Below are 27,586 nucleotides of genomic sequence, written 5' to 3' on the forward strand. Positions count from 1 at the left end.
GCCATATGTGAGCAGTTTTTGTATTGGGTCACAGTGACTCTCAGTATACAGCAGTGGTTCCCAACATGGGGTGGGACCCCTTGAAGGAGTCACAAGATATGTCTAAGGAGTCGGGAGAGAATTCATTTTAGGTTAAAAAAATGCACTTAATTAATTAAACCATTATAATGGCTAAGAGCTCACAATAGTTGCTCATTTGTCAACTAATGGTTTCAATTCACTTAAAGGGGCTGTACTCAATATTCTGTACAATAATGTAGCAGTAAACAACTATTTGCTATATAGCGATATGGTGGGGAAATGGCGTCCTGAGCAGAGAATGAAGTCACACTCCCTCTATGTGTGTTGTAATCATACACTGTAATGATAATGGACAGTCAGTGATGTCACCCATTGGATTGTAGACTGCTGTTTTGGCAGTTTGGCCGTCGCCATCTTGGTTTATTGAAACCGGAGGTGACGATTTTTAGACGAGAGGGTGGAGCTGGGGAGGATGACTCACGCAGCCAAGCCAGTGTTGTTTATGGTTACAATGGCACTGCACTAAGCCAAATGCTAAAGAGGGAAAGTTGTCAATTTTCAACTAGCTAAAGCGAGTCATCCAGCAGACTTGTCCCGTTGGGTAAACACAGACCTTCGGGTACTGGCGTCATTTATCTGCATGTACGGCAGTACAGAAAATCTGCAGACTTTCCCTAAATTTACCAGTTAGCGCTAGCACTAGTTAGCTAGCCTTGCTTTGCAAGGTGCAACTGAATGCTGAACAAGACATATAGGCGACCAAAATGCTTCTATTACCTTCGATGAAGTGAATGTTTGCAGTCTATGGTTGTAATCTAAACTTCTCTGTTGTTTGTCTTGATAGCTGGTCCATCTGTGAATGCATGTCAGTGCATGTGAGTGCCTTGTGCGTCAGTATCTGACACCGAGGGAAGTGACATAGCGAACTGACATCTGTAATGAATAACAAGGCATCCTTAGTAAATAGGCTATTGCTTCATCTTCATAAGGCAACAAAAGTTGGAAACCACTGCTATAGATAACACTCATCTATACTTTACATACTCTATTTTTGATATATTTGCTATCTTTTATTAATTTAAATAAATAAAAGTGTGGATATCCGTAGGCTACCTGAAAACATAATGAAAACCCTGATCATACCTAACTGAACTCATAATGTCCTGTTTGTTATTAAAGACTGTAGAATGATTGCGGTCCTGACATTGGTCAGGCACAGGATGGTCTTGCTATGTCAACAGAGATTTGGCCCAGAGTAATGTAATCCTTGAACTAAAAACACCAACTTTTTTATGCCTAAATCTAGTAAATGAAAGACTAATGCATGTTCATGCTATTACTACGTACTATTGCACTGGTAGGTTGTGATGCCACACTCTTTTGTACTGTCTTGTTGAATCCCTAAATAAACTTAAGAGGGCAGTGTTGGTCTGTCTCATGCATATAGCTCCCTCTCACTCTGATTTGATTGCACTGCATGTATAATTAGATTTGACAAATTATATTTGTTTTGTAAACAGACACTGTCTTATAAAACCACATCACTCGCTGTTCACACACTCAGCTTTAAGAAAGAGTAAATATCCCCTCCTAAAATAGCGTTTAGTACGTCTCTGCTAAGAGATTTCATCCTAGCAATGCTGCAGCCGTTAACAGATGAAAAAATAGCTCCCATATCACTTCAGTACTTCCACCCAGACACACCCAAACAAACACACACACACACACACACACACAACACACACACACACACACACACACACACACACACACACTTCTTTGTGACTGGGCCTGCAGTCTTGACAGTGATCTCCTTGCACATGTGTGAAGCAGCGTTTTTAGTTACTCCCCCTACCTCTGCACACACATTAGTTTGAAAGGTTATTTTGGGCTTCAGAAGTCACTGTAACCCTGTGCTTCCAGTGAAATAGCAGGCGGAGTCTAGATTATACCCTTCCATTCTGCCCCTGTGTACGGTTCCCCATGTCAACTGACAGGGGGTTTCCCTCTATACAACAGGTTCTCTACTGGGCTCTCTACACTGTTGCATTAGATTGGATTCTCATTTTGTAATAATGGACAACAGTCCTCTGCAGGTTTTGACTGTCCCCACAGCTCCTTACCCCGACCAGAGACCCGGCACCAGCGGCCTGAAGAAAAAGGTCTATGTATTCCAGTCTAGGAAGAACTACCTGCATAACTTTATCCAGAGTATCTTCTCCTCTATTGACCTACGTGACCGCCAGGGATCAACAGTGGTGGTGGGGGGAGACGGTCGCTTTTTCAACCGAACAGCTATTGAGGTCATTGTGCAGATGGCAGCTGCCAACGGGGTCAGTGTCACTGTGTGTGTGTATGTATGTATGTATGTGTGTGTGTGTGTGTGTGTGTGTGTGTGTGTGTGTGTGTGTGTGTGTGTGTGTGTGTGTGTGTGTGTGCGCGCGCTTGCGTGCGTATGTAGGTTTGTTTTTGTGCAAGTTGGGATGTGTGTTTTTGTGTGAGAACATATGTGTCACCTGTTATTGTTCCTTACATGTACACTATCGGTCAAAAGTTTGGGGTCACTTAGAAAGAGTGGGTGGCTACATTGCCCATTATCAGCAACCATTCATCCAATATTCCAAAGGCACATTCTGTTTACTAATCTGATATAATTTTAAAAGGCTAACTGAGAAAACATTGGAGAACTCTTTTGCAATTATGTAAACACATAATGTAATCTGAAAACTGCTGCCCCAAAAACAATGTAACTGATCTCAGCTGGTATTCTGTCTGTAATGGAGTGCAATGGAAATTTCTAAGTGACCCCAAACTTTTGACCGGTAGTGTACCAGCCTTATGTCTTATTAGTATTCCATTTGCAGCCTTTGACACATGGTGGTATTTAGAGGAAAATAATAATTAATCGAATTGTTTCCATATTGTAAAAAGTAAGTGCTATGTTGACTTTGCAGTAATGTCTTTTTCATAATAGCGATTAGTTACAATTGTAATTTGCAGCCGCTTTTGATGCTATTATCAATTTAAAACTTGAAATAAATGGCCAGTATTTGTAAGTCATAATCAATGCAAGACAGTGAGAGAAGACAGTATAATGCAGTACAACATTAGTACAATGTACAACTCTGAGAAATGAAAGGATATCCTTGCTGTAACTGGAGCTCCTGCAGCTTCTGCAGCTCACGGCTTCTCTGGTGTCTCTAAAAAGAACTTGTTTTGTTTTCTACTCTCTTGCCAGCACCAGTAATGAGCTCTCCATGGCCCCAGAGTTTAAATTACATAACCTTTGAGATTCTGATTCTTTCTTCGTAGGATGGTTAGATGGATTAAAAATACACTTGCAAATAATATAACTTGCTCTTGATGTACCATGATAACTGTCATCCATTAACTGGAAATCTAGTCCCAATTACTTTGAGAAGGAAGCATGCACACACCAAACCTGATATTCAGTGTTAATCCCTCCCTTCACCCACTCAGATAAATTAGGATACACACTCATGCCAGCCAACTCACACACACACACACACGCACTTGTGTGACATTTTCTCAGGTGGGTCGTATGATCATTGGACACCACGGGATAATGTCCACACCAGCCATCTCCTGTGTAATCAGGAAATACAAAGCCATTGGTGGCATTATCCTCACTGCCAGCCACAACCCTGGTGGACCTGATGGAGACTTCGGCATTAAGTTCAATACTGCAAATGGAGGTATGGTAACCTGAGAGGAGGAAGCATGCAGGGGCATTGGCCAAGTGAAAAATAGTGTTACGAGAGGCTGTATGAGGCCTCGTTCAAATATGTGGCACAGACACAGTACTGAGATAAAGTTTGAGACTTTTTCTGCATGGACAAAATAAATACCAATAAATATTCTAAACCATTGGTTCCCAACCTACTTATGTCTAAGAAAAGCTGAGCAGCATGCTAGCAGCTACCAGCTGACCTGATGACAGCAAGGGTCACAGGTTAAGAGGAGGTTTGGCCTACTAAGTAGCCTCCCTACAATTTTAAGCGAGATCAAAAATATATAGTTTTCATACAGACTTTTGTATACATTATATATTTTAGTGTATTATCATAATTTGTTTAACATGTGCAAATAATTTTTTTTACCTCAACCTCAAACCAGATAAAGACCTGCGCACCCTCTGTGATCTTTGCCACCCCCCTAAGGGGTGCCCGGACCCCAGGTTGGGAACCACTGTTCTAAACAACCTCAATATTATAACCGGTATCAGTGGCGGTAGCTGTGGTTCTATAATACACCAAATGTCAAATGTAATATTAGAGATTTTTTGCTGCATCCAGGCCCAGCCAAGGAGGCTGTCACAAACAAGATCTTTCAGCTCAGCAGGACCATTGAGGAGTTTGCCATCTGCCCCGGAATGCAAGTGGATCTGACAACCCTGGGCAAACAGACGTTTGATCTGGAGAACAAGTTCAAACCCTTCACAGGTGAAGTGCAGCTTTAGTCTGTCATTTATCACCTCAAATTAACAGAAGATTTTGATAAATTCAAAGATTAAAAAATACGTGTTTGTTTCTTGTTTGTGGGTGTATCCAGTGGAAATTGTAGACTCTGTGGAATCCTATGCTAACTTGTTGAGGAACATCTTTGACTTTGCTGCTCTGAAGGAGATTCTATCTGGTGAAAACCACATCAAGATAAGACTAGATGCCATGCATGGAGGTGAGAGGATATTTACCAAGAGCATGTAATCTTATCAATAGATTCTCTGTTACTCTGAAAGCAAATGACAGAAAGATTATCATGTCAAACACATTTAGCTCTAAAATATGTTTAAATATATTGGTTTGAATAATACAGTACAAAAGTACAAGTAAAAGTACTCATAATGCAGAAAAAACACTTTAAGTGTTATTATATTATTGGATTGTTATAGCTAATGTTATTATAAAAATCTATTATATATAATCTATTGTATATATAAATGTAGTGGGGTATAAAGTGTAACATTGACCTCTGAAATGTAATGTAATAAAAGTGTAAAGTAGCATAAAATGGGAAAGTACCTCAAAAGTGTACTTAAATGCAGTATTTGAGTTAATGTATTTAGTTTCTTTCCACCACTGGCCACAGGGCAGAGTATTTAGATACAGCAACTCACCACTGAGTCATGGGCTCTCTGTAAAAAAAAACAACTAAATGTTTGCTTAAGGTCAAATATTCTCACATGTCAAGTACACCAGCCATCAATCAGTACAGTACAGTACAGTTTGTCCTCTCAGTCACTACAACATATACACAACAATTGCATAATGTTTTAATGATTTGTATATCAAAATTAAGAAATTGTTTTTCTAGGCTTCGATATAACTTTAGAGAAGTGGCATGGGGTTATAAGAACTGTAGACTTTAGATTGATTCATAATGGTCAGGTTACTAAAGCTATTTAAAGCGTCCCTAAACACTGAAACTGAAACTAATTGGTGCCCACATCCCTCTCCCACACTCTAACAGAAAGACATGAGTCACCTGTTGTTACTTACAGGGTGTACATTTTGACAAGATACCATACCCCTATCCCTATAGCACCGACCTTTTTTCCATTTCATCACTCTCAAAACATAGATGCATTACTAATTAGCACGTTATACCTCATTTGTGGAGGTTTTGTTACCTTCGGACAAAGCTTGGCTAGCTGTTTCCTATCTTCATGCTAAGCTAAACTAACCGGCTGCTAGTAGTAGCTTCGTATATACCGTTCAAATAAGGGGTATCCTTCTTCTCATATAACTCTTGACAAGAGGGCGAATAAGTGTATTTCCCAATATGTTGAATTGTTGCTTTAACTGGAGCAACACAAACTGAGTTTTTTTTTCGTTGTTGCCTCTTTCTACTTCATACAACACTATATTTGACTTCAGTATTTCATCATTGTCTTTATACCAGTCTTCCCTCATCACTGTCTCTGTCACCTCTGTGTGCCTCCCAGTGGTAGGACCGTATGTGAGGAGAATCCTCTGTGAGGAGCTGGGCTGCCCTACCAATTCTGCCGTCAACTGTGTCCCATTGGAGGACTTTGGGGGCCAACACCCAGATCCTAACCTCACCTATGCTTCAGATCTGGTTGACAGTATGAAAGAAGGACAGTATGATTTTGGTGCAGCATTCGATGGTGATGGGGTGTGTGTCCTATTGCTTATCTATTTCTTTAGATCTTTTAAAATAAAATAAAACTTCTAACTTCTAACCTCTGTCTGTCTGTCTGTCGGCTTTCTAGGACCGTAACATGATCCTTGGTAAACACGGCTTCTTTGTCGCCCCACCTGACTCTTTGGCTGTGATTGCTGACAACATCTTCTGCATCCCATACTTCCAGCATACAGGGGTGAGAGGCTTCGCCCGCAGCATGCCCACAAGCGCAGCCTTAGACAGGTAAAAAATACAGCCTGGCTTTCACATCACTGCCAAAACCAGTGACACAGTGATTTCCCTAGTTGAAGGCGTGTCAAACGTACAGTAGTTTTAGTGCAAATAGATTTGAATAAGTCATAAAATCATTGCATTCAACAGTCAAATTGTGTTTTGTCAGTGGTTTACTGTTCTTTCTGAGAATACTATTTCATTCTCTTGTATTTCATGCAGAGTAGCCAAGGCAACAAAAATAGAGTTATATGAAACTCCCACTGGGTGGAAGTTCTTTGGGAACCTGATGGATGCAGGCAGACTGTCTTTGTGTGGAGAGGAAAGCTTTGGTACAGGTACTTAATCTCTCCAGCATGTTATTAGATCCATAGATGCTCCATTTTAATTGAAATAATCTGTGAATTCTTGTAATTTCATTTCCTCTTTCAGGTGGAGACCATATTCGTGAGAAGGATGGGCTTTGGGCCGTGCTGGCATGGCTGTCCATCCTGGCCACTAGAAGGCAGAGTGTGGAGGATATTCTAAAGGACCACTGGCTAAAATATGGAAGAAACTACTTCACCAGGTGAAATGTGACCCACCTCCGTTTTTTTTCTGTCTGTATTCAGAGGTGTGCTCCATCATCCATCAAAAGTTACCAAAAGCAACAGCAAAAGTTAAAAAAGAACAAGTGAGAATCAGTGCTTGAATAATTTCTAAGTAGGAATGAGGTACATTATTTATCTGAAATAGATAAAAGGTGGGCTGATGATTAAGATACATGTTAGGAAGCTACATATAGGACATGACTGACATCTAGTGGTACTTATATCCCATTACGTATTCTTTCTAGCCATGCACTACCAGGGGAATTACAGTAAAATGTCAAATCATGATGCCAAGGAATTACCATCCAACGCTTCCCTAAATGCTTAATCTACCTATGTTGACATCAGTACTCACTGTAACCACATCAGCTTCAGGCTCATATCTGTCTATTGAATAAAATAAAATAAAAAATACACAACCATTTAGTTGTCCATTGTAATTGCTGACTTACAGTGGTTACAAATAATCGTGAAAACCCTTCATTAGCAAATTTTGGACTGTTTACACCACCTAAATCATAAAATAATATCCTAACATAAAAATGTACAACAATAAAGTACTTATGTTATTAATAGCTGATTTTTTGTCCAGATATGACTATGAGAACGTAGACATAGATGCAGCCTGTGAGATGATGGAGGATTTGGAGATTCTGATCGCCGGAAAGTCCTTCGTGAAGCAGAGGTTTGCTGTGGGGGACAAGGTCTACCAAGTGGAAAAAGCAGACAACTTTGAGTACACAGACCCGGTAGACAGCACCATCTCCAGGAACCAGGTACACACTGAGCTGTATTCCTATAATGCTAAAGTTTTCATGTGTACAGATACTGGATGTAGCCAATGGTCACAATAGGCATCGGAGCTACTCAGTTGTGCTTGCTAATTCTAAAAGCTTCACAAAGTCTGTACTGGGCTGTTTTCACTGCAGGGTCTGCGGATAATCTTCTCTGATGGTTCTCGAATCATCTACAGACTCAGTGGGACAGGTAGTGATGGGGCGACAGTTCGAATCTACATAGACAGCTATGAGAAGGAGCAAATCTTTGAAGACACGCAGGTAAAATATATATTCCGAAGATTTCAGGACTAATTTTGCAAAACAGTCCACAATACTGAAAAACAGAAAGTCTTGTAATTTGCATGAAAATATATTTTTGCACTATATGACATGTTGATAGTGCTGTGTGGTTGAGAGCAACAGGACGGGCATAACCTCACATATAAGGCCCTAATGTTTTCATTATAATACTTAATCGGGACATACAATATCATGAAAAACTCACTTTTCAAGTGCTTGTGCACATAAGTATCAGGAATGCCTACCAACCCAATAACTGTGAAATAAGACAAGCAGTCATTTTTGGTGGGCTGCCTAGATCAGAAAACTATTCAGATTTGGCTCCCCTTCCCATGTCACATGCAGGCTCATTAAAATATACCACCTGCTATCTCCAAGGTGAATATACCGGTATATTCAGATAGACAGTATGGGAAAAAGAATGTGTTTTTTTTAACATTAAAGCATGTAAACATGTTCTAGTATGAACCTGAAAATGAGCATGGTATGTCTCCTTTAATGTATCAACCATACATATTAAGGAAAATATATCTGAATATCTGAATTTGAACATTTAAGAATAAAATATATCTAAATTGCAATAGTTTTAAATAGTATGCCTTCTTATAGTTAAATATTAATAAGGAAATGCACCAGTGGCATCTGGAAGCCAGATGTTTCAGACTCTATGACCATATCATCATTGTCTGGAACAGGTGATGCTGGCACCCCTGGCAACCATCGCGCTGAAGATTTCCCAGCTCCATCACAGGACGGGTCGAAGTGGCCCATCAGTCATCACATGATTCCTCCCATATGTTCCTCCATCATTGCTTAAGTAATCTCCTTTTTGTTTTTCTTTCCAGATTTTTGTACAAACTGAGCTTCAATTCCAATTGTAGCTGCACAACATGCAGTAGTTTGCATTTTAGGCTAAAATATATTCAGTGATTTTATGTGTTCCACATTAAACTGCTTTTTATTTTTTGGGTCATGTGTGGCATGTGCATCTTTCGCATAGCAGCAAACAGACTATGTGTTCTGGTCTTGTCAATGTTTTCAAACTATGTCAATTTCACTTTTGTTATCTGTAATTGTTCAAAATATAATTTAAACCAATTAGTCACTGACAAAAAGCAGCAGGGTTCAGCAGTCCAAGTGATCAAAGCTCTGAAATTCTGTCATAACACTGCGTATTGTCACATTGTTCTGGCTGTGCACACTCGGGATGTCTGCTTCATGGTTGAAGTTAGCTTCAGGTTGATTAGGAAAATAATAAGAAAGTTACCGTTTCAACATTTCCTCATGCACCCAGTACTCATTCCCGAAGTAAAAAACTGGGTGTTTCCTGCAATGAAGCCTCACATTATTTGGATCATCTGTACTCCTTCATTCAGGAAAATTAAAACTCATCAGCGAATAAAAATCTGAAATTGCAATTGAGTGCCTGGTGCTGAAGGATGAGCAACAACAAAATACCTGATCGCTCGAGTGTAGACACAAACTTTCCATATCAGGAGTAACTGTTCTGAAATTACAACAAAGCAACATCAGAATATTGTGATCTTAGATGTAAACATGATTCCCTTTAATCCCATGTGGAGTTGGTTAGATATTTGTACCACTACTAAACCTTCTTTTCTGCAGGAAACATGTATAAGAGACTTATCCAGCTCTGGCGGCTACATAATATCCATCTGGACAGCAGCAGAATCAGTCTGCTAACATCTGGCCCAGCTCTGTGATCACATATGCTCTTTGAAGTACTGTACCTTTCTCCTGGTTTCATCTGCATATTACACTGACGCTGAAGCCCAACAAGAGGGAGCCACACTGAGTTTAGCTCTGGTTCCTTTGAGTTCATCTTATTGTGGGTTCTAGTTGCACTAAATAATGTTGTCCACTCTCATCCCAGTGAAGTCTTTTAGCGGCGGGGGTGTGAGGCAGACGGACCAGGGTCGTGGGTTAGCCCAGCGCTGTTGACGTGGTCAAAACAATTTTACTAAAAATAAACCTTATAACGTTACCGTGCAGTTTAGCAACCAAGCATCAGCATAAGCAATGTAGCACATTGTAGTAATCTATTCATATCATATCATATCATTGTAGTGGATCTATACTGAAATATCACATCAATAAATTAGGTCTCTACTGTACTGTGTTGCAATGTGACATGTAATTAATGAAAGAATTATGCTGTATGGCAGAAAAAAAAATATATTGCTGTTACTGAGTATAATTCTATGACATTGTATAATTTACAATTACTCTCCAACATAACATGTAGTGTTTTGGGGTGTTTCCCATGTACTGACGGAAGTTAGAGCAACTAGAGGGGTCAAAGGTTATATGACGTCATTGATAGGCTCCATGTCATTGATTAAAATGACAGATTTCTCTGGGTTTGAACATTGTTGGAAACATATTGGGATAATGTAAGTACACAACAGAAAAATATAATACATACCATAGATATAGTCGTTTTTAGACATTTTAATGCAGAAATATTACATATTATATCTTTAAGTAAAAATAGGAATACAACAGTGTGAGAATACTCCATTACAAGTAAAATTCTTGTAAGTATTATCAGCAAAATGCACTTAAGAGTGTCAAAAGTAAAAGTAGTCATAATGAAGTAAATGACTCCTGTGAGTGTTGCTATGTATTTTATGATTATAATGTATTAGATTGTATTATTAGATGATTATAACTGATGCATATGTGTAAGCACTAAACAACATGTACATGTTGTTGCTGGTCGAGCAGGAGCCTATTAGAACTAGGGTAGTTTCATTTGTAACATATTTTATAAAATAATCTTATGTTTAGTATGTTAAACGTTAATCAACAAAGTAACTAATAACTACAAAGCGCAAGTAGTGGAGTAAAAAGTAGGCTATATTCCTAGGCACACAATAATACTAAAGTACTGACGAACAGTAGCTTACCTCACAAATGTACCTATAACAGGCAACATTACACCACAGATATCATGTGGGTGTTAATCAAGGCCCCAGAAACAGCGCTGCATGGTCTCGTGCTCCCATAATAATAAGGCGCGTGCTCCTCTTCACGAGGGATTGCAACAACCATGAGAGCGAACTTGATTTACAAGCAAGTTTGACTGATGTGCCCCATGGATGTATTATATTAAGATGTGCCCACAGCAAGCGGCTAACGATGGGAGCACCTGATTGTGTTCAGGTGTGCGTGTCCAGAGGAGGAGCACCGTAAAGAATGTGGGTGTGCATGGCTGCACGTTCAGTACACGGTTGGCAATGGTGCTTAAATGTCAGGCAGACTGCTAAGCTACTGTCGCTTTAAGACACCTGATGATGACAAAGAAGGAAAACCCCCATGGAGGAAGCAGGAAGTTCGTTTACCAAGAAGGAGAGCAAATCAACCTGAAATAAACAATACACAAAGCACAGAGCAAAAGTTATACACCTTCATCGCAATGGCTGGCATTAAAGGTATTGTATTTTATGCGTGTATTAGTCATTCGACAGCTTAGTGTTAACGTTCATTTAGTTACGCAGGCGTCAATGCTTCAAAAACTTTGTTAGCCTAATTTTCAACATTTTTGAAAACCTTTGCTGAATCATTTCGAAAGCTATCATCACAACACTGGCCAAAGGATATTACGATTTGTTACAAGCTTTATAACGTTAGTTCCGTTAAGTTATTAAACCGTTTTAAGTTCAAAGTAATCGCTATTTTTCACAGTAAATTGATCTTAAATGTTGACTTAGCATACAAACAAATGCCACAGCAAATGTTAACGTTGCAGCTCAGCCTATTTCTGTTTTCTTGTTTGTTATTGTAGCTACGGACGGACACAAGTATCGCTGTCAGTGTAATTAAATGTAATGTACGGTTTCTCTTCTTTCAGCACTGGTTGGGTTGTCCTTCAGTGGTGCCATTGGACTAACATTTCTTCTTCTGGGCTGTGTACTCCAAGATTACGGGTAGGTTCTCTGTTAACTAATAAGTAGCCTGTTTATGTTATTGCATGATGTATACTCGACTTAACATGCAATAGTGAGGCTTAAAGGGATATAGTATATATAGAATAGTATAAATGAATGCCAAAGAGGCTTAGAAATGCAGTCACCTGTTTGGGTCAAGCTCCAGAAATGCTCAATCCTAAAATTTCCATAATGCAACGCAGGCTGGGTTTAGATGGAAATGATCTGAAGAGAAAACGCAAAAGTGGCGTTGCGTTCTCACTTTTTATTCCGCGTTTAGACTAGCGTTTTTTTGGGGGGGGGAAATGTGCGTGCATATGGTGACGCAAAAAGCTGACAATTTTGTCTGGACAGATGAGGAGGTGGAGTTATTGCTCCAAACAATGCGCGCACACACACACACACACACACACACACAAACACTCGCACAGTGCGTTTTTACCCTTTAGACGGGAACGTGACAGTGGAGCATTTTTAAGATTTCCACTCTGGAGGGTGGGTTCACTTTTTTGCGTTTTTAAGCCCCAAAAACGCTGTCGCCGTCTAAACGAAAGGCACATCTGATAAAATAGTTTGTTGTTTTCACACCGTGAGCGTAGTCGTGTAAACAGGGCCTCAACTTGCCACTTGGTATAATCTCCTTCTCCATAGTCCCGAAGACATACAAGTTTTTATACGAGCAAAGTAATACTTATTACAACAGGTAAACTGAGCTTCATTTGTTAAATCTGTGGAATTCCCTTTAAAAGTGTGTCATCCTTTGTTTTGGGATATTATGTTTTTGTTAAATCTGCACTTGTTAATTTTTATCTGACAAGCTGCAAACCATGCCATTGTATATCATAAAACGTGGATTGTTCTTTTAACTGTTCCGTGTCTGTTTCTGTAGGGTATACTGGCCGCTGTTTGTCCTGATTTTCTACATATTAAGCCCCATCCCAACCTTCATATCCAGACGCCTCAGTGAAGACACTGACTCGTCCAGCAATGCATGCAGAGAGCTGGCCTACTTCTTAACAACTGGCATTGTGGTATCATCTTTTGGGCTTCCCATCGTGCTAGCCCGCACTAGCACAGTGAGTTCTCTCTATCCATTTTGAAACACAAGTTGATTTCCAAACGGTAAAAGCAGCCACCATCATTGGCTTTAATTAGTTTGTGCAGATATGTCTGTCTGCACCATTTCAAATGTTAGTATATTTCTTTTGCACTGTATCTTGAGAGCTATCCACTGTTGAGCATTGTGAAAACCAATAGAAGACTATGAATTTCCTTTAATCTGATTCAGTATGAATATTTTTCTTCTACAGATACAGTGGGGTGCTTGCGGTCTGGTGATGACAGGAAACGTTGTCATCTTTCTCACTATCCTTGGCTTCTTTGTCGTGTTTGGAGGTGGGGACGACTTCAGCTGGGAGCAGTGGTAGAGTGCCGTCAGACAGTGGATAGACAGAAGGTCAGATGGATGGATGGATGGGTGGGTAGGTGGAGAGTTGAATGGATAGACAGCAGACTGAGGCACACATGTGTCCTGCACTGAGGGGTGATGCTCATGTACAGTGTACGCTGCAAAATGTCAAAATGACTGGGTTTTCAAGTCGATTTTTATATTTAAGAGTATCTGGGTTGGAGACAACACTATGTGCCCTATTAATGTGCCTTATGTCTGGGACTAGAAAGACACTGATGCCTATCCAGCTAAACTCATGTATTTCTGCTTGCCTCGCTTTTATTTCAAACCCCAAATCACCCTGCTTATTGCTGCTGCCTGCAATTTCATTATGCTTCATATAATCAATATAAAGGAATCCTGAAGAGTAACACTATTGTAATGTACACTGCAATGCTCACTGCATTATCTGTCCTCATTGTTCAAGGGGGAAGTAGCTATACTGAATTATGGCTTGCTTATTATGAGCACTGTTTGCTGTTTAAAGTGTGACGGCGGGGCATCTTGTCTTAATCCATGCTATCTGACAGCTAGTTGAAGGATTCCTCATCAGGTAAAGATATATTTGTATGGAGATGATGTGTGTTTTTTGTTTTCATTTTGCTAAAAGACTTTAAAGCCTTTTTTTGTTGTTCTGGTGCAATTGTTTACAGTACATTCTCACCAAAGATCATTTTAGAGTGCAACATTGAAGCATATTTTTCACCGCTGAACTGTATTGATCTGTGCTATGCAGTAATATGATTGGAAGAAAGCACTGTTTAGTGAAAATCATACATCTATGTTCAGTTATTGTGTGAAAAGGCCAGATAAATCACCCATATCCATTTTATATTCCTGCAGACGAAAAAGGAAATCATACTACTGACAAGAGCATGATATTAATTTACGTATGCTATTTTGCCATGTTGAATGGCAAACTCATAAGTGCCTGTCATCCACAGTGTGTATTTTGATTAATAGAAAAATACTGTTTTTGTGTTTCATCATCAGGGGCCATTGGAATTTGTAATTGTAAATCAATATTACACCATGCTATATTTAATCATTGTCAGTAACTGACTATGAATGAGTATCTGACATTTGTATGATAAGCCTACTTCATAGAGAAAATTCTAGTTAGTGTCCTAATATAATTTTGGATTCCCTAATTTCTTAACTACTTTTGAAGGGAAATGTACTTTATGTCTCACAACTGACATGTTCAACAAGGAAAGCTTGTTCTTTTCTATTGTGACTCCCATACCCACACTAAAAAGCGTATAGGTTATTTTATAAGCTCCTGACTGCATTTTGTTTTCTAACATTGATTAAATATAAAACAAAAATAAAAAAATAAAACTCTCTGTATAGCGAAACAAACCTGTCTTGCTGTGTGTGTGTCTAAATCATTTAGATATTTTTGCAATACTCAAGCAGTGTGAAACACAGCTCTGTATTTTGCCTAACCGCTTATAATCTTCACTGAAAAACATCTGTCTGCCTTCTGTTTTACTGCTTCCAAACACAAACATTATTATGTTCATTATTATGACAACACTGCCAGTTCTGAGAAAGCTGCATAATGAAAGACTGATTAAAAAAGAAAAGGCATCATTATCTATTCAGGGTTAAATAGGATGTGATCAAAATCATTGAGTGGTTTCATTTTATTTTCTGTTCACGACAGGAATGCACCGAAGCTGCCTCTACAATTTGCGTGTTAAGCCGAGCGCATTTCCTCCAAAAACACTCCACTCTGCAAATTAATATATTATTTCTATGAAAAACATCTGTGCTTCCCGCCTCCAGCGATTGCCTTTCACAAGGGGAAGACGCAGCATGTATGGACTAAAAGGATATAACATGGATCCCACAGAGAGGTTAGCGGCTGTATCAGTGCTGCTGTGTGAGAAGTGCTTGTGAAGAAGATCCACAAAGGTGCGTATGTATAATACATAATGTATTATACACTGCATGAAAATGCTTGGTTCTTGCGCAGTGGATATGACACATGCCTTTGGTGTGAGAGACCTGGGATCGATTCCCACTGTGATACATCAACCAATGTGTCCCTGAGCAAGGCACTTAACCCTTAGTTTCTCCAGAGGCGTGTGACCTCTGACATATATAGCAATTGTAAGTTGCTTTGAATAAAAGCGTCAGTTAAATGATGTGTAATGTAATGTTTAAGAAATGAGTTGACATGTCAAAGATTAAAGGAAGAAAAGAAAGGGGTGATACTTTTGCTCACAGGGGGTTTCTAAGCCAAGGTTACACTCCTGGGCCAATAAGTTGAGGTCCGTCAGAACCATACTGCGTTTACACTCTATGCAAGTGAGAGACACTGAGAAGAAAAAAAAGATGATGGTATGGAGATGAAGAAAGAGCCCAGGGACACCCATTCATCTCTGTTCCAGGACAGCTGTTGCCTGGCAACAGTAAAAGCATCAAGATCATTCTCAAAGACTGAGTATGGCCTTGAATGCTCCACAGAGTGACACAGTACAACTATGGGAATGTAAAACACAGAAGCATTGGCATTACTAAATTAAAACTTCTGATCATTTTGCTATCTTAATTTTAATAAAAACAATTTTTTTTAGAACTTCCTTCTGGAGTAGCCTTTTTCTTCCTGAAGAGCTACATGAGCTGCCTACACCAACTTAAATTTAACTTTGCCTCAAGTACTCAAAAGCAGACAGACGACGTGGATACATTTCATTACAGCAGCGGGCTATTACGTAACTGCTAAAGGGGCAATCAACAAAAACACATCAAGGAGTCAATAAAAGACACATAGCCTGGGGACGGGCTATGTGAAGCAGACACATCCATACGGTGCTCTCTCATCTGGCCGGGAATCAAATGGAAGCAGGGCAGGCAGTAGTGGGAAGAAAGGGAGGGCGGGGCGCACTGACAGCCATTGGTAAACAGAAGGATTTGCGTCGTCTGTGTCACAGCCAATCGATGCGTTCTCGGGGTCGGGAAGGGGAACGAGCGCGAATGGGACAAATGGAACCTGATAAAAAGGGGCGCGTTCTTCAGAAGCGCGGCAGCGAAACAGGAGACCACGGGGTACCACAACCGCATCGGCGCGTGGAACAGCGGCTACACCCCCGGTAAGACTACAGACTGCATTTAACCGTCCTGTGAGAAAGACAATTTAAATGTTCCTCAATTCCTAGCGTAAAAAAAAGCATATTTATTCATCTTTCTATAGGTTTAATCGACCTTATCGTGCATTGGGTTAACCTAACCCTATTTGCACATTATCCATCTCAAGTTAATTAAACTAAATGATAGAGGAATTCTTTGATTCAGATTTTTGCAAAAAAAAAAAAATGTTTCACGATGCGCAGGTGGCAGGTTTCCGTCATTTGAGCTGTACAGAAGCTATTTTCGAAGAAACATGAGTCAAAAATGTGCACTGAAAGGTTTGATTCAGTCATATCACGTAGGCTTCTTGTTTGTATGTAGGCTGTGCTCCTCATCTCTCTCAGGACTTGGTAGCCCATTGTGGGCATCTCTCTTCCTTTTGTAAACCGACGTGTTCAGTTTTGTCAGTGTGTGTCTAGTTTGAAGCACATTTCTGAACGAATGATAGGCTGCAATGGATACAGCCTACACACGTTTCGGGACACTTTCCATGAAGTATGATGATGATGATGATGATCAAACAAGGTAAAGTGATTCCCACTTCGTGTTTTCTCTTACTACAGAGGAAAAGATGTTATAGAGAAGCAAATGAGTTTGGAATCTATTTGAGTTTGGGACAATTAAGGTGTTGATGGTGGAAGAAGAGTAAGAAGAAAATATTTGTGTAAATGGTGTAATGGAAAAAAACATTTACTGAAGGACTACAGATGGAAATTATCTTTTTTGCTGACTCTGGCACATCTACATTTTGAGTGTAAACAACAAATGTAATTGTCCCTTTTAAATAAACAGATAAATAAAAAAAATAATGAGAATGCCATTACACAGTCAAACACTGCAAATTTAGCAATGAAGTCGGAGTTAAATGAGGTCAACCAAGACATCCAGAAAATAAATGGCACTAGTTTGGCCCTAGATTTCACCCTAGAGGGAAAAATCCACATCATATTTCTGTTGGGACTTAATGTGTCTTACTTATATCAATGTAGAGACTCAATAGTGACCGTTTTATAGTCTGTGTAACAGGCGAGACTGGGGATAATTGTAACAGTTTTGTATTCATCATCTCCGTGTTAGTGATTGTTTGTGCTGAACCTTTCAAACTTAGATTAAAGCTACCACCGTTTGTTAGCTACACATACACAACTAAAAGGGCACTTGGAGAGCTCTGACCTCTGCCAAGGCATGCCCTATCTCACACAATGCAGTGGGAATTTTTCCAGTCGGGAACGACACCACATGAATGCTGCACAAAAACCCAATCCCGCAGTGTCAAGTGAAAAAAAAATGTGTGCATCCGCCCTGTGATTCAAAACAGCTTCAAAATTTAATGGTTTTCTTCCTTGGCCCGTGCTACACCCTCACACCAAGTTTCATGAAAACCGGGCCAGTAGATTTTCCGGGATCCTGCTGACAGACAAACAAACCAACCAGCCAACCAACCAACCAACAAACAAACAGACAAACCAAACTGAAAACATACCTTCCTTGGCAGAGGTAATCAGTCATTTAGCATTTACCACCATACATTACCTGAGGTGGCACACAGTGTTCCATTGTTGCAACACTGTTCCAGTGACACAAAAGTAGTCATTGCTTGCTTTTACATAGATAGAATGTACACAAAACATGATGGGAGTAGAACATATTATAAATTCTTAACATATTCTGTAAAACTGTGATATTGTTTTTTTCATTCATCATTGGCATATGTGTTCAACATTCAAACTTTATTTCTTTTAGTTTACCTTCTTAATATGTTTCATGTATGTATGAGCTTGTGTGAGTAATATTCCAACTGTACTGGGCCTGAAGGTCTTTACAGTCTTTACAGTTTTATTACGCTAACAGCATTTATTGAAATGTTTCCCCTTTTTTTAAAACAAGTTTTATTTCAATTCCAAAACATAAGAATAAAAAAAAACATAACAGTGATTCAACCCTAGAGTATGATTTCTCTTTTATAAATCATTTTTGTGCTGTGAAAAGGTTGGCATCACACAAGCTTCTATTATGCCACAGTGACAGTAGTGGCATTTCACTTTTCTTTAATTACCTTTTAGGAAAGAATTTCAGAGGTACACTTTCATTTACTGTAAGCTCAGTTCATAGCATTTCTGTATAGTGCCCTGGGCATGTGGTGGTTTAAACTCCACTGGCCACTGTCCTTTTATTCTCAGTCAGTGCTGAAACAACAGGGCACATACATCCAGCTTTGTGTCAAAAGGGCTCTGGCTACCAGACTGATGACTCACTTGACTGGCTGCTTGTTGGCTTTACTGGAGTTGTGGTTACCGTACTGCCTTTTCTGTTGCTGAACACTGATGTTCCGTTTCCAGCTGATGAATACATGCCGTGTCTGCGCTAGGCATTTAGGTTTGCAGACTGGGTGAGTGTTTGTGATAGTGGAAACTGTGATTAAAAACAAACAAACAGCTGATTGTGAATACAGGAAGCAGTGTGTGTGTGTGTGTGTGTGTGTGTGTGTGTGTGTGTGTGTGTGTGTGTGTGTGTGAACTGTGATTGGATTAACGGTCATGTATTTAGGCCGCTTTTTGACCGCAGAAAATTTTCTCTGGAACTAGGAACCTAGTAGCCTGGCTCCGCCCTCCTACGTACTTCTGCTTGAAAACTAAAAGTTTCCTTCAGTACTATTCGGCGGTCCAATCAGCGAACAGAGGGAGTGGCTGAGAACGATGACGTTGAGGACACGCGCTAGAAAGATGCGAGCGAAGCCATTCGGTCCGTTGTGGCAACGCTGCCAAAAATCCAGAAGTTAAAGACCGAGCAAGAACAATATTTGCTGAGTTGTGTTGGTGGCCATGATGTTGTGGCCCTCCTCTCCACGGGGTTCGGGAAAAGTTAGATTTTCCAGCTCGCAGTTAGTCAGTTAGTGGTGAAGGAGTTGGCTAAGGCTAACGCTAGCGATGCTAATGTCAAATATAAGCCGATAGTTGTTGTCGGTCTACCCTCTTGTTGCACATGCGCATGACATACGTCACGACCAAACGTTAGTTATTGGTTATGGCAGATCCAGAGTGGCTCTGGGCAGATCCAATAGTTTTAAACTTCAACAGAGTACCTGCCTTCAAGGAAGTTAACGCTCGTCAATGGAGAGTAGGGCTGGGCAATATATCGATATTATATCGATATCGTGATAGGAGACTAGCTATTGTCTTAGATTTTGGAAATCGTAATATCGTAAATGGCTTAAGTGTTGTCTTTTCCTGGTTTTAAAGGCTGCATTAAAGTAAAGTGATGTCATTTTCTGTGTTACCAGACTGTTCTAGCTCTTCTATTATTTTTACCTTTACCCACTTAGTCATTATATCCACATTACTGAAGATTATTTCTCTTAAATCTCATTGTGAAGATATTTTTTATAAGCACCAATTGTCAACCCTATAATATCGGCACAATATGGACATCGAGACAAGAATAGGGACAAGAATATTGTGATATCTGATTTTCTCCATATTGCCAAATGTACGAGAGTCTGGTAGGACCAGGCTAGGAACCTAGGAGAGGGAAGTACTTTCTGAAAGTACAGGAACCTTCGGGGTGGGGTTTGCAGGGATGACTGACACTGACTGGTCAAACACACACACAGCCCGGCTACTTCAACTCGCCTACAGCTTTATTCATAAAACAAGCAAGTACTCTTCTGTTGATTTATGACAATTTTAGGACGAGGGGAGAACATTTATCTTTGTTTAAAACATTACAAATAAAGTTAGGCTTTGCTGTCGGCTTCCCCACAAGGAGCTGTGAATGAGAGAAATAAAACTTTATTTTCTGATTGTTCCACAGCGGTTCAATCTAAAGGAAAATAAGTAACCATCAAACACTCAACAGATGATTAATTGTGGAGACAGACGCTTTTAGTTTCATTCTTCTCTGTATTTCATTCATACCTGTGCACCAATAAACAAGGAAGTAGGCTACTCTAGTATTGATTTATGGCCCTCTTGTCAGAGGCAAACATGTTGCACCTTAGGTTGTGCTATTGTCAGGGGTCCTTGTTGCTGATCAATCACACAGTTTCTGCTGGCCATAATGTCGGCACTGTTTTTGCTGTGATATGTGATCTGTTGAAATTTGTAATCCATACATTCTTTGTCTTTCAGGCTGACAATCTGCTGACGTGAATTTCCCGACCATCTTCTCACCACTTGCTCCCGGAGAAGAGCTTCAGCTGTGAGTACACTTTCATAGTGCTTGGGTGGGAATACTGTGGTCAGAGCCTTGTTGCTGACAAAGCAAGAAGAGATTAGTTTTCTATGTATCAGAGCTATTTGCTGAAAACATCACAGTAAGTCTGCAGTACAGTACATTGGTCAGTATTAAAGATAGGCCTAATCCTTTCTAGCACTTGACCACTTTCAGATTGCTTATACGATAAACGTGATTGCGAGCATGCCCTTGCAGCCCTAATATAGATATTGATATAGATATAGATACAAGTGGTTAACAGGAAGTGGTAGGTGTATGATGTGTTTGGGGTCTATCAGGGTTAAAGGTGCTGTAGGTAGGATTGTGAAGATGCAGGACATCGACAATTCTCAGTCCCTCCCCCCTTTCAGGTAAAGCCCAAAACGGTCTCCTAAGCCCCTCCCCCCAAAAGGGAGAATGAATGTGTGTGCTTGAGCAGTGATTAACATGCAGTTAGACACCCCCCCCCCCCTTGCCCTGATTGGTGCATCTGAACAGGGAGCTGTGGATTTTTGCAAATCGCACTACAGGCTGGAGGTGGTGCCAGAGGAGCCAGATTCTTTTTTTTTAATTACCTGCTTAATGTAGTTCTACTCGAACATAGGGTCAGTTTCAGCAAATATGACAGAAAGTTAGTTTTAGAAGTCTTACCTACTGCACTTTTAAAAGGCCCAACCAGTCACTCCACAGCAGCATATACCGTACGGTAGCCACCCTGTGTGTGAAGGAGGCGGTGAATCACATCAGTTTGCTCACAATAACCTCAGGGGCACAGTCCAAAACTGCACACTGATTCATTTCTGTCTCAACTGTCATCTGAAGGATTCATGTTGAGCCATGTAGACATTGAGGATGCCAATTGGTGACACTCACCAAAAGGCCCCCTCTGTGCCCCAAATCCTGAAGACTCTGCCAAGCCTTCAGTTACCTCCTTAGTCTCCAAGTCATTTGTTATAAATCACGCTGGCAATAGACAGTTTTGTCTTGTGTAAGTGCTGACACAGACCGTACTCATACAATACCTCAATGGGCGTTAAATTGGGTGACTTGAATAGTATGGGGCAATTATTATATGTGTGTGTGGGTGTTTGAATTTGACAGAATGGCACTCCCTCAATTATTAGGCTTTCTCAGCAGCTCCAATCAAACAGTGACTCATCCAGAGTCAAAGTTGCCATGTGTCCTGACCCACCAATTATTTCTCATTTCTTTCTTTTTCTAACAAACACATGGTGTGACAGCAGAACCAACCTAAAATGGTCTTGTGACATGTAGCCCAGTGGCAATAGGTTCACAGTCTGGCCTCTCTTTCTGTCTGTACAGTAGGGCAGTGGGTTGCCATCATGTGGCCTCAACACTGACGTCATCTTTCAGCTGGCACAAATTGGTGTGTTGTTTCTCTCCCTCCTCAACAAACTCCTCTCAGCCTTCACCCGTCTCTCTGCTGGAATCTGCTTTTCTGCACTGAATGCAAATACAAACAGCAGAGTTTCCATGGTGTTTCGCTTTTTTAATTAGTTTTTGACAAGAAATCCAAGTCGACATTTGTTTTGCATTTTTTTTTCAGTCATAGAGCTAATGTGGCTTTGGGGTGAGTGTTTAAAAACATGTTAAACTGTTGAATGATGTTTGATAGATGTCAACTCAGATTGCACGGTAGAAGAAATTATGTTTACGTTTACATCCTGAGAGTTAAATGAACATTGACGGTTTTGCTTTATGGTAACACTTTATTTTAACTGAGAAATTAAAATAGTAGCAGATTAATTTCCTGTTGATCAACTAATCAATCAGTAAAAAAAAAAAAAAGTTTTAGCTCTACTTGAATGGAAAGGAGCTTTGGTGAACTCATATTTCTCATGTTTGTAATCTTCTGTGCCGTAGATGTACTGTAATAATTCCAATAAGCTAGAATGTATATATTATTCTATGGTTATTATTGCAAGTCTGACATCTGCATATAGTGCATCAACTGCTTTGTGTGTAGTACATGCCCACACAAACAGTGTGGGAAGGTGGGATAAGATTAGAAAAGAACTTTTCTAAATATTGATTGGTTTCATATTCTGTGCTGTATGAACCAAATTAAGATGCTGTGTCTAAGAGGGTTGTCACCGCACATAGGACTTACACACTTTAAGCACAAAGTGTCTGAAAGTAAATACAAACTGACAAAAAACACCCAGTTAGAGTGTTTTTGTTGTAGCTAGGAGTCTGTGAATGTCCCTTGCTCGTATAGTATAGTAACAGCCCAGCAGCTCAGCTTTGATGTAATGTTTGTTTGTATATCATTAATTGTACATGTAGATATTCCAGAAATATGAAACATGCAGTGTCAATGTAAAGTCTGTTCATCCCTGGGTCACCACATACAGTATATGTTAGAGCTGGGCAATATATCGATATTATATCGATATCGTTATATGAGACTAGATATCGTCTTAGATTTTGGATATCGTAATATCGTAATATGGCATAAGTGTTGTCTTTTCCTGGTTTTAAAGGCTGCATTACAGTAAAGTGATGTCATTTTCTGAACTTACCAGACTGTTGTAACTGTTCTATTATTTGCCTTTACCCACTTAGCCATTATATTCACATTACTGATGATTATTTATCACAAACCTCATTGTGTAAATATTTTGTGAAAGCACCAATAGTCAACACTACAATTTCGTTGTGGTATCGATATCGAGGTATTTGGCCAAAAATATTGTGATATTTCATTTTCTCCATATCGCCCAGCCCTAGTATATGTCATTATATCAAATTCAGTTGGTAATCTGCATAGCTGCAATTAAATTGTAATATATTTCCAGCCGTAGTCACAAAATAGTCCAGGAGGAATGCAGTGTGGTTGCAGGTGTGATTTGCATTATGAGCTATAATAAATTAGCATGTAGCCTTCTGGCCATTCATCTACCATTTGCCTTCTGTTGTCTGCAGCTACTACATCTACCATAACTTTTTCATAGAGCATAGTACAAAACAAATGAAACAAAAGGCAGCACACGCCACAGTATCATGGTAAATGGGACTAATGACAGCAATACAACATGCCACCTGTGTTGTTATACTGTAAGTACCTTGTGACTGTGTAATCAAAAGAAGATTGTGAGTTTGAAGACTTTGTGTGTCAGGCAACTCAATCTGTGACCTGGGGGCCAAAAGAGAGCAGGCCTACCTTATTCTACTTTTTCTTCTATTTGCTTCGAGGAGTTGTCAACAGTAATTTTTTCAACCTTCAGCTTAATTTATAAAAGATTAGTAATGACAAACAATACGATTTTGAAATGCTTTCTAAAGGCAACATCAGCAAACTAAACCCAAGGCTTTTTTTTTTTTAAGATGATTTGACTTTGGAGAAGAGACAATGTATCAAAATAGATTTGTGGACACTGAACAGTGACAGTTTTTAAATTGGTATAGATGAGTGATGTCCCATCAGTAGTGCTATCAGTGGACATCAGTGTTAAAATTGCAGTTTTCAAGGTGTGAATAAAGCGGGTGTGGTGTTGTTTTGATTGAATGAATGTGGGCAGGCCCAAAAGACAAAGAGGACCTGCCACAGTTGTGTCAGAAGCTTTCGTGTCTTGTGACCAGTGCTGCTTACTTCTCCATTTAGTGCTCGCAATTTGACAAGTGAGTATTTGGAGAATTAATGGAATACAGGCTTGTTTTCCACTGAATTGATCAAAGTTGGGTAAGTAAAGTAAATTTGCTTCATAAGTTCATAGTATTGTACAGTATGTTCTTTGATTTTTGTTCTTAATGTTTCCTTCAGTCAACAGTAATTCTGACTTATCTGGATTTTAATGAGTTACTACTATAAAGTTAATTCATCATGGTTGTGGCACACAGATGGCTTTGAAAGCTCTCATTGTTGGACTACAGAGTAAGAGAATGTAATATTAACGGAGTTCCACGCATGATTTCTTGAGCCTCCTTTGTTTTGGCGCAACAAAAGCTACCTTTGTGTGGGTGTCCCAGTCATTTTAAATGTATGACAGCGACCGAGTCGCCTCCACATCTGTCTATTGTGCACAGACGCTGTGTGACGTAGATTGACTGGTCAGATGGGCAAGATTTCTCACTGGTGACATGCAGCCCTGCTAACTTCTAATGTACAATATGTGACAGAAGTGCAAACTATCCACTTGTCCATCCATTCTCTATAAAAACTTATTCTTGTTCAGGGCCAATGAGGGGCTGATGTCTTCCAGCATACACAGGACAAAAAAGATCTGAACAGGTCACTTGTCTGTCACATCCACAAGCCCATTTACACTCAAATTCTCACCTGCAGCTCATTGGGAGTAGTCACTTAATGTACACGTCTTTGAACTTTGGTAGGAAATCATAGCACTAGTAGGAAACACCCTACACACAAAACTACTTAACACACTAACTACTTAGCTATTTTGAAGGGATGGTTCAGATTTATTTAAGTGGGTTGTATGAGCTAATTATACATAGTCAGTGTATTACTGACTTACTACAGTAGATGGCGGTTGGCACGCCCCAGCTTTGAGAAGCAGGCAGGAGTCTTGAAGCTAAGCAATGTACTGCTGTGGACGGGGCAGCAGCAAAACATATTTTTTCCACCTACAAAAATTAATATCGGTTTAAGTGTACACTATATTTTCACTACTTTAAGTTGCCGTCACACAGCCCTGATTAATTACTTACCCACTGCTAGTACCAGCTCTACTCTACTTGGCTCAACTCGACCCGTCCTCCATTTTCCATTGCAGATTTAGTACCGCCTCATACTTGAGGTGAGCCTGGCTGGTTGTCATAGCGACCTGACGCGACATACACACAGAACATCGAAGGTGTGTTGTTTTTGACTCTTGGCATGTGGCTGTTGCCACAGCCAGAAGACAATTTTTGTTTCAAAAGAAGCTGGAGACGGCAAAAAAAACCACTGTCTGTCTTTAGCAATGATGACATAGTGATTAATGACGATTCTCTCTGACCAATCACTAGTCTGCAGGTTTTCACGTCACCTTTTGGTATCGCCTCAGCTCGCTTGGAACCTCGATGGAGGTGATACTAAAAGAAAATACCTGTTAGCAGGTACCAGGGATGATTTTTTTATGAAAAACCAACAAAGGCGAGTAGAGTCGAGTCGAGCAGATAATGTAAATTAATGGAAAAAAGCCAAAAGTTTACACGGTAACTGGCGCCCTTCTATGCTCTTGTCAAAGCCACCAGACTCCATTGACAAAAACAGTAATTTGACCTTGCAGAACACAGTTGCGGCAAGGTAAAGCTGCAGAGCCTTTTCTCTCCTGTGTGCCCAGAGACAACATACTTAACTCATACTTTAAGCAGTCATGTTTAATGGAAGAAATAATAGCTTTAAAGAAAAGTACATCCATGGCCTTTGCTTTGTCCTTGAGTTGATGGTGTACTCCCAGCACAATGTTCCCTTGTGTTCTCTTTAAAATCCAAGTCAAATCCTTACAATCTGGATCTCGAGTGCTGCCTCATGGCTTTGCACTCTGTTGGCCGCTTCACATCAACAATCAATTATTTGTAGAGGTACAAGCAGCCACCTTAGGGATGACATATTGCTTGGGTTACAGGGATAAGAGTTTACTTGAAGTTTGTTTCTCTAGGTGAAGCAGTGCATTTTCTAGTCCAGTGTATTTTGTCAATGATCTTTTTTGATTTAAGTGGTCTCGTCGGTTTTAGGGTTTAATGCTCTTCAGAGTCTCAGGCTCATTATGACAGTGGATATATTCACAGAGCCCTGACCTTTTCACTGAAGTGCTGATGGCACTACTGGGAAGATAGTTTTTTCATGTATGCAGCTGCAGGTTTCTTGTAGATAATGTGTTTCAAAAGTGATCACTGATGTGTCCTTTCAAAGTGCTCAACTATCTGCTGTCAGTCTTCCCTAAAAAAATATATATTCCAGACGTTGTGTTTGAAATGTACTATGTTTACAGAGAAGATTATCTAAAATGAGGCAAACCATTGACAGTTGTAGTAGTATCAGTAAGCCTATAAGTATCAGTACTACGTATAGCCAGGCAGTGTGCTACAAATGTAGAGATTCACAAAATAGTGGTACTGAAATTATTCGGTTATTAATTGATTTGTCAATTGAAAGAAAATAATAATCCGTTAATCGTTTAATTCATTAAAGGCTGACCACTCCCCTAACTGCTCATTACGAAATATAACATAGCTACACAGTGGTATGGTGTACATTGTGAAAGTGCTCTTTAGTGTATCAGATGGCCTAAGATACACTGACTTTTCTGCACCTTTCCCCTGATGATTTACGCTAATAGCCTTAAAGCTTGAAAACCAGTGTAGGATCACACCTATCATTTCTGGATTGACATGACATAATTTGACATAACCTTTTACTGTCTGCTTGTTTAGTTAAGTATCTCTCAGACCTGGGGTCCATTCATCTAGTGTTATTTTTAACAGCTTGACCTTTATGGAAGGACACAGGACAAATGTTTTTCTGGAGTCTGTACTGATAATAATACTGTATGTTAATGATCATAGTTTAAGCACATATTTGACTGAATAAGTGGTTTTATTCCATTTAATCTGAACATTTTTTGCCTCACTAGCAAGGTGGTTTTATTGATGGCAATGCTATTAATAATAAACTATTGAGTAATGCTAATTAGCAACATGCTAAACTACGATGGTGAAGATGGTAAACATACCTGCTAAACATGCCAGACATGTTAACATTGTAATTGTGAGCATGTTAGCTTG

At 39.7% G+C, this 27,586-nt stretch overlaps 3 protein-coding genes across 6 annotated transcripts in view; all 3 read left to right on the top strand.

Annotated features, from left to right (window-relative positions):
* Nucleotides 1–1,968: 1,968 nt before the first annotated feature.
* On the top strand, nt 1,969–9,055 carry LOC114565099 (phosphoglucomutase-1). 2 transcript variants are annotated; one of them, XM_028592943.1, is made up of 11 exons: nt 1,969–2,354; nt 3,575–3,737; nt 4,338–4,484; nt 4,594–4,719; nt 5,987–6,177; nt 6,275–6,429; nt 6,640–6,755; nt 6,850–6,985; nt 7,600–7,783; nt 7,937–8,065; nt 8,782–9,055. In XM_028592943.1, the coding sequence occupies exons 1-11, from the start codon at nt 2,097–2,099 to the stop codon at nt 8,869–8,871; spliced, it is 1,695 nt and encodes a 564-aa protein (XP_028448744.1). In that variant the 5' UTR covers nt 1,969–2,096; the 3' UTR covers nt 8,872–9,055. The 2 variants fall into 2 exon arrangements, with proteins under 2 accessions (XP_028448744.1, XP_028448745.1); XM_028592944.1 differs by lacking the exon at nt 3,575–3,737 and having other exon boundaries at nt 2,269–2,354.
* A 2,296-nt stretch (nt 9,056–11,351) lies between these two features.
* On the top strand, nt 11,352–14,853 carry LOC114565292 (leptin receptor gene-related protein). Its single transcript, XM_028593246.1, has 4 exons — nt 11,352–11,541; nt 11,961–12,036; nt 12,926–13,112; nt 13,347–14,853. The coding sequence occupies exons 1-4, from the start codon at nt 11,358–11,360 to the stop codon at nt 13,461–13,463; spliced, it is 564 nt and encodes a 187-aa protein (XP_028449047.1). The 5' UTR covers nt 11,352–11,357; the 3' UTR covers nt 13,464–14,853.
* Nucleotides 14,854–16,499: 1,646 nt separating this feature from the next.
* LOC114564799 (cAMP-specific 3',5'-cyclic phosphodiesterase 4B) overlaps nt 16,500–27,586 on the top strand; it is a 52,476-nt gene continuing 41,389 nt past the window's right edge. Inside the window, exons 1-3 of one of the 3 annotated variants that reach the window (XM_028592369.1) lie at nt 16,518–16,587; nt 16,946–17,149; nt 20,752–20,821. The gene's annotated coding sequence lies outside the window, so the exon portion shown is untranslated. Of the gene's footprint in view, nt 16,588–16,945; nt 17,150–20,751; nt 20,822–24,451; nt 24,540–27,586 lie in introns of those variants that run through there. The other 2 variants (XM_028592368.1, XM_028592370.1) reach the window with 2 other exon arrangements.

This window comes from Perca flavescens, chromosome 12 (assembly GCF_004354835.1).
Source record: "Perca flavescens isolate YP-PL-M2 chromosome 12, PFLA_1.0, whole genome shotgun sequence".
NCBI classification, from domain to species: Eukaryota; Metazoa; Chordata; class Actinopteri; order Perciformes; family Percidae; genus Perca; species Perca flavescens.

What these genes read in the sequence shown, in the direction of transcription:
- LOC114565099 (XM_028592943.1), top strand. Translation starts at nt 2,097, where the DNA reads ATGGACAACAGTCCTCTGCAGGTTTTGACTGTCCCCACAGCTCCTTAC. An exon ending in AGAGGAAAGCTTTGGTACAG is followed by an intron (nt 6,756 to 6,849) that starts GTACTTAATCTC and finishes TTCCTCTTTCAG; the next exon opens with GTGGAGACCATATTCGTGAG. An exon ending in AAATCTTTGAAGACACGCAG is followed by an intron (nt 8,066 to 8,781) that starts GTAAAATATATA and finishes TGTCTGGAACAG; the next exon opens with GTGATGCTGGCACCCCTGGC.
- LOC114565292 (XM_028593246.1), top strand. Translation starts at nt 11,358, where the DNA reads ATGTCAGGCAGACTGCTAAGCTACTGTCGCTTTAAGACACCTGATGAT. An exon ending in CGCAATGGCTGGCATTAAAG is followed by an intron (nt 11,542 to 11,960) that starts GTATTGTATTTT and finishes CTCTTCTTTCAG; the next exon opens with CACTGGTTGGGTTGTCCTTC. An exon ending in TGTGTACTCCAAGATTACGG is followed by an intron (nt 12,037 to 12,925) that starts GTAGGTTCTCTG and finishes CTGTTTCTGTAG; the next exon opens with GGTATACTGGCCGCTGTTTG.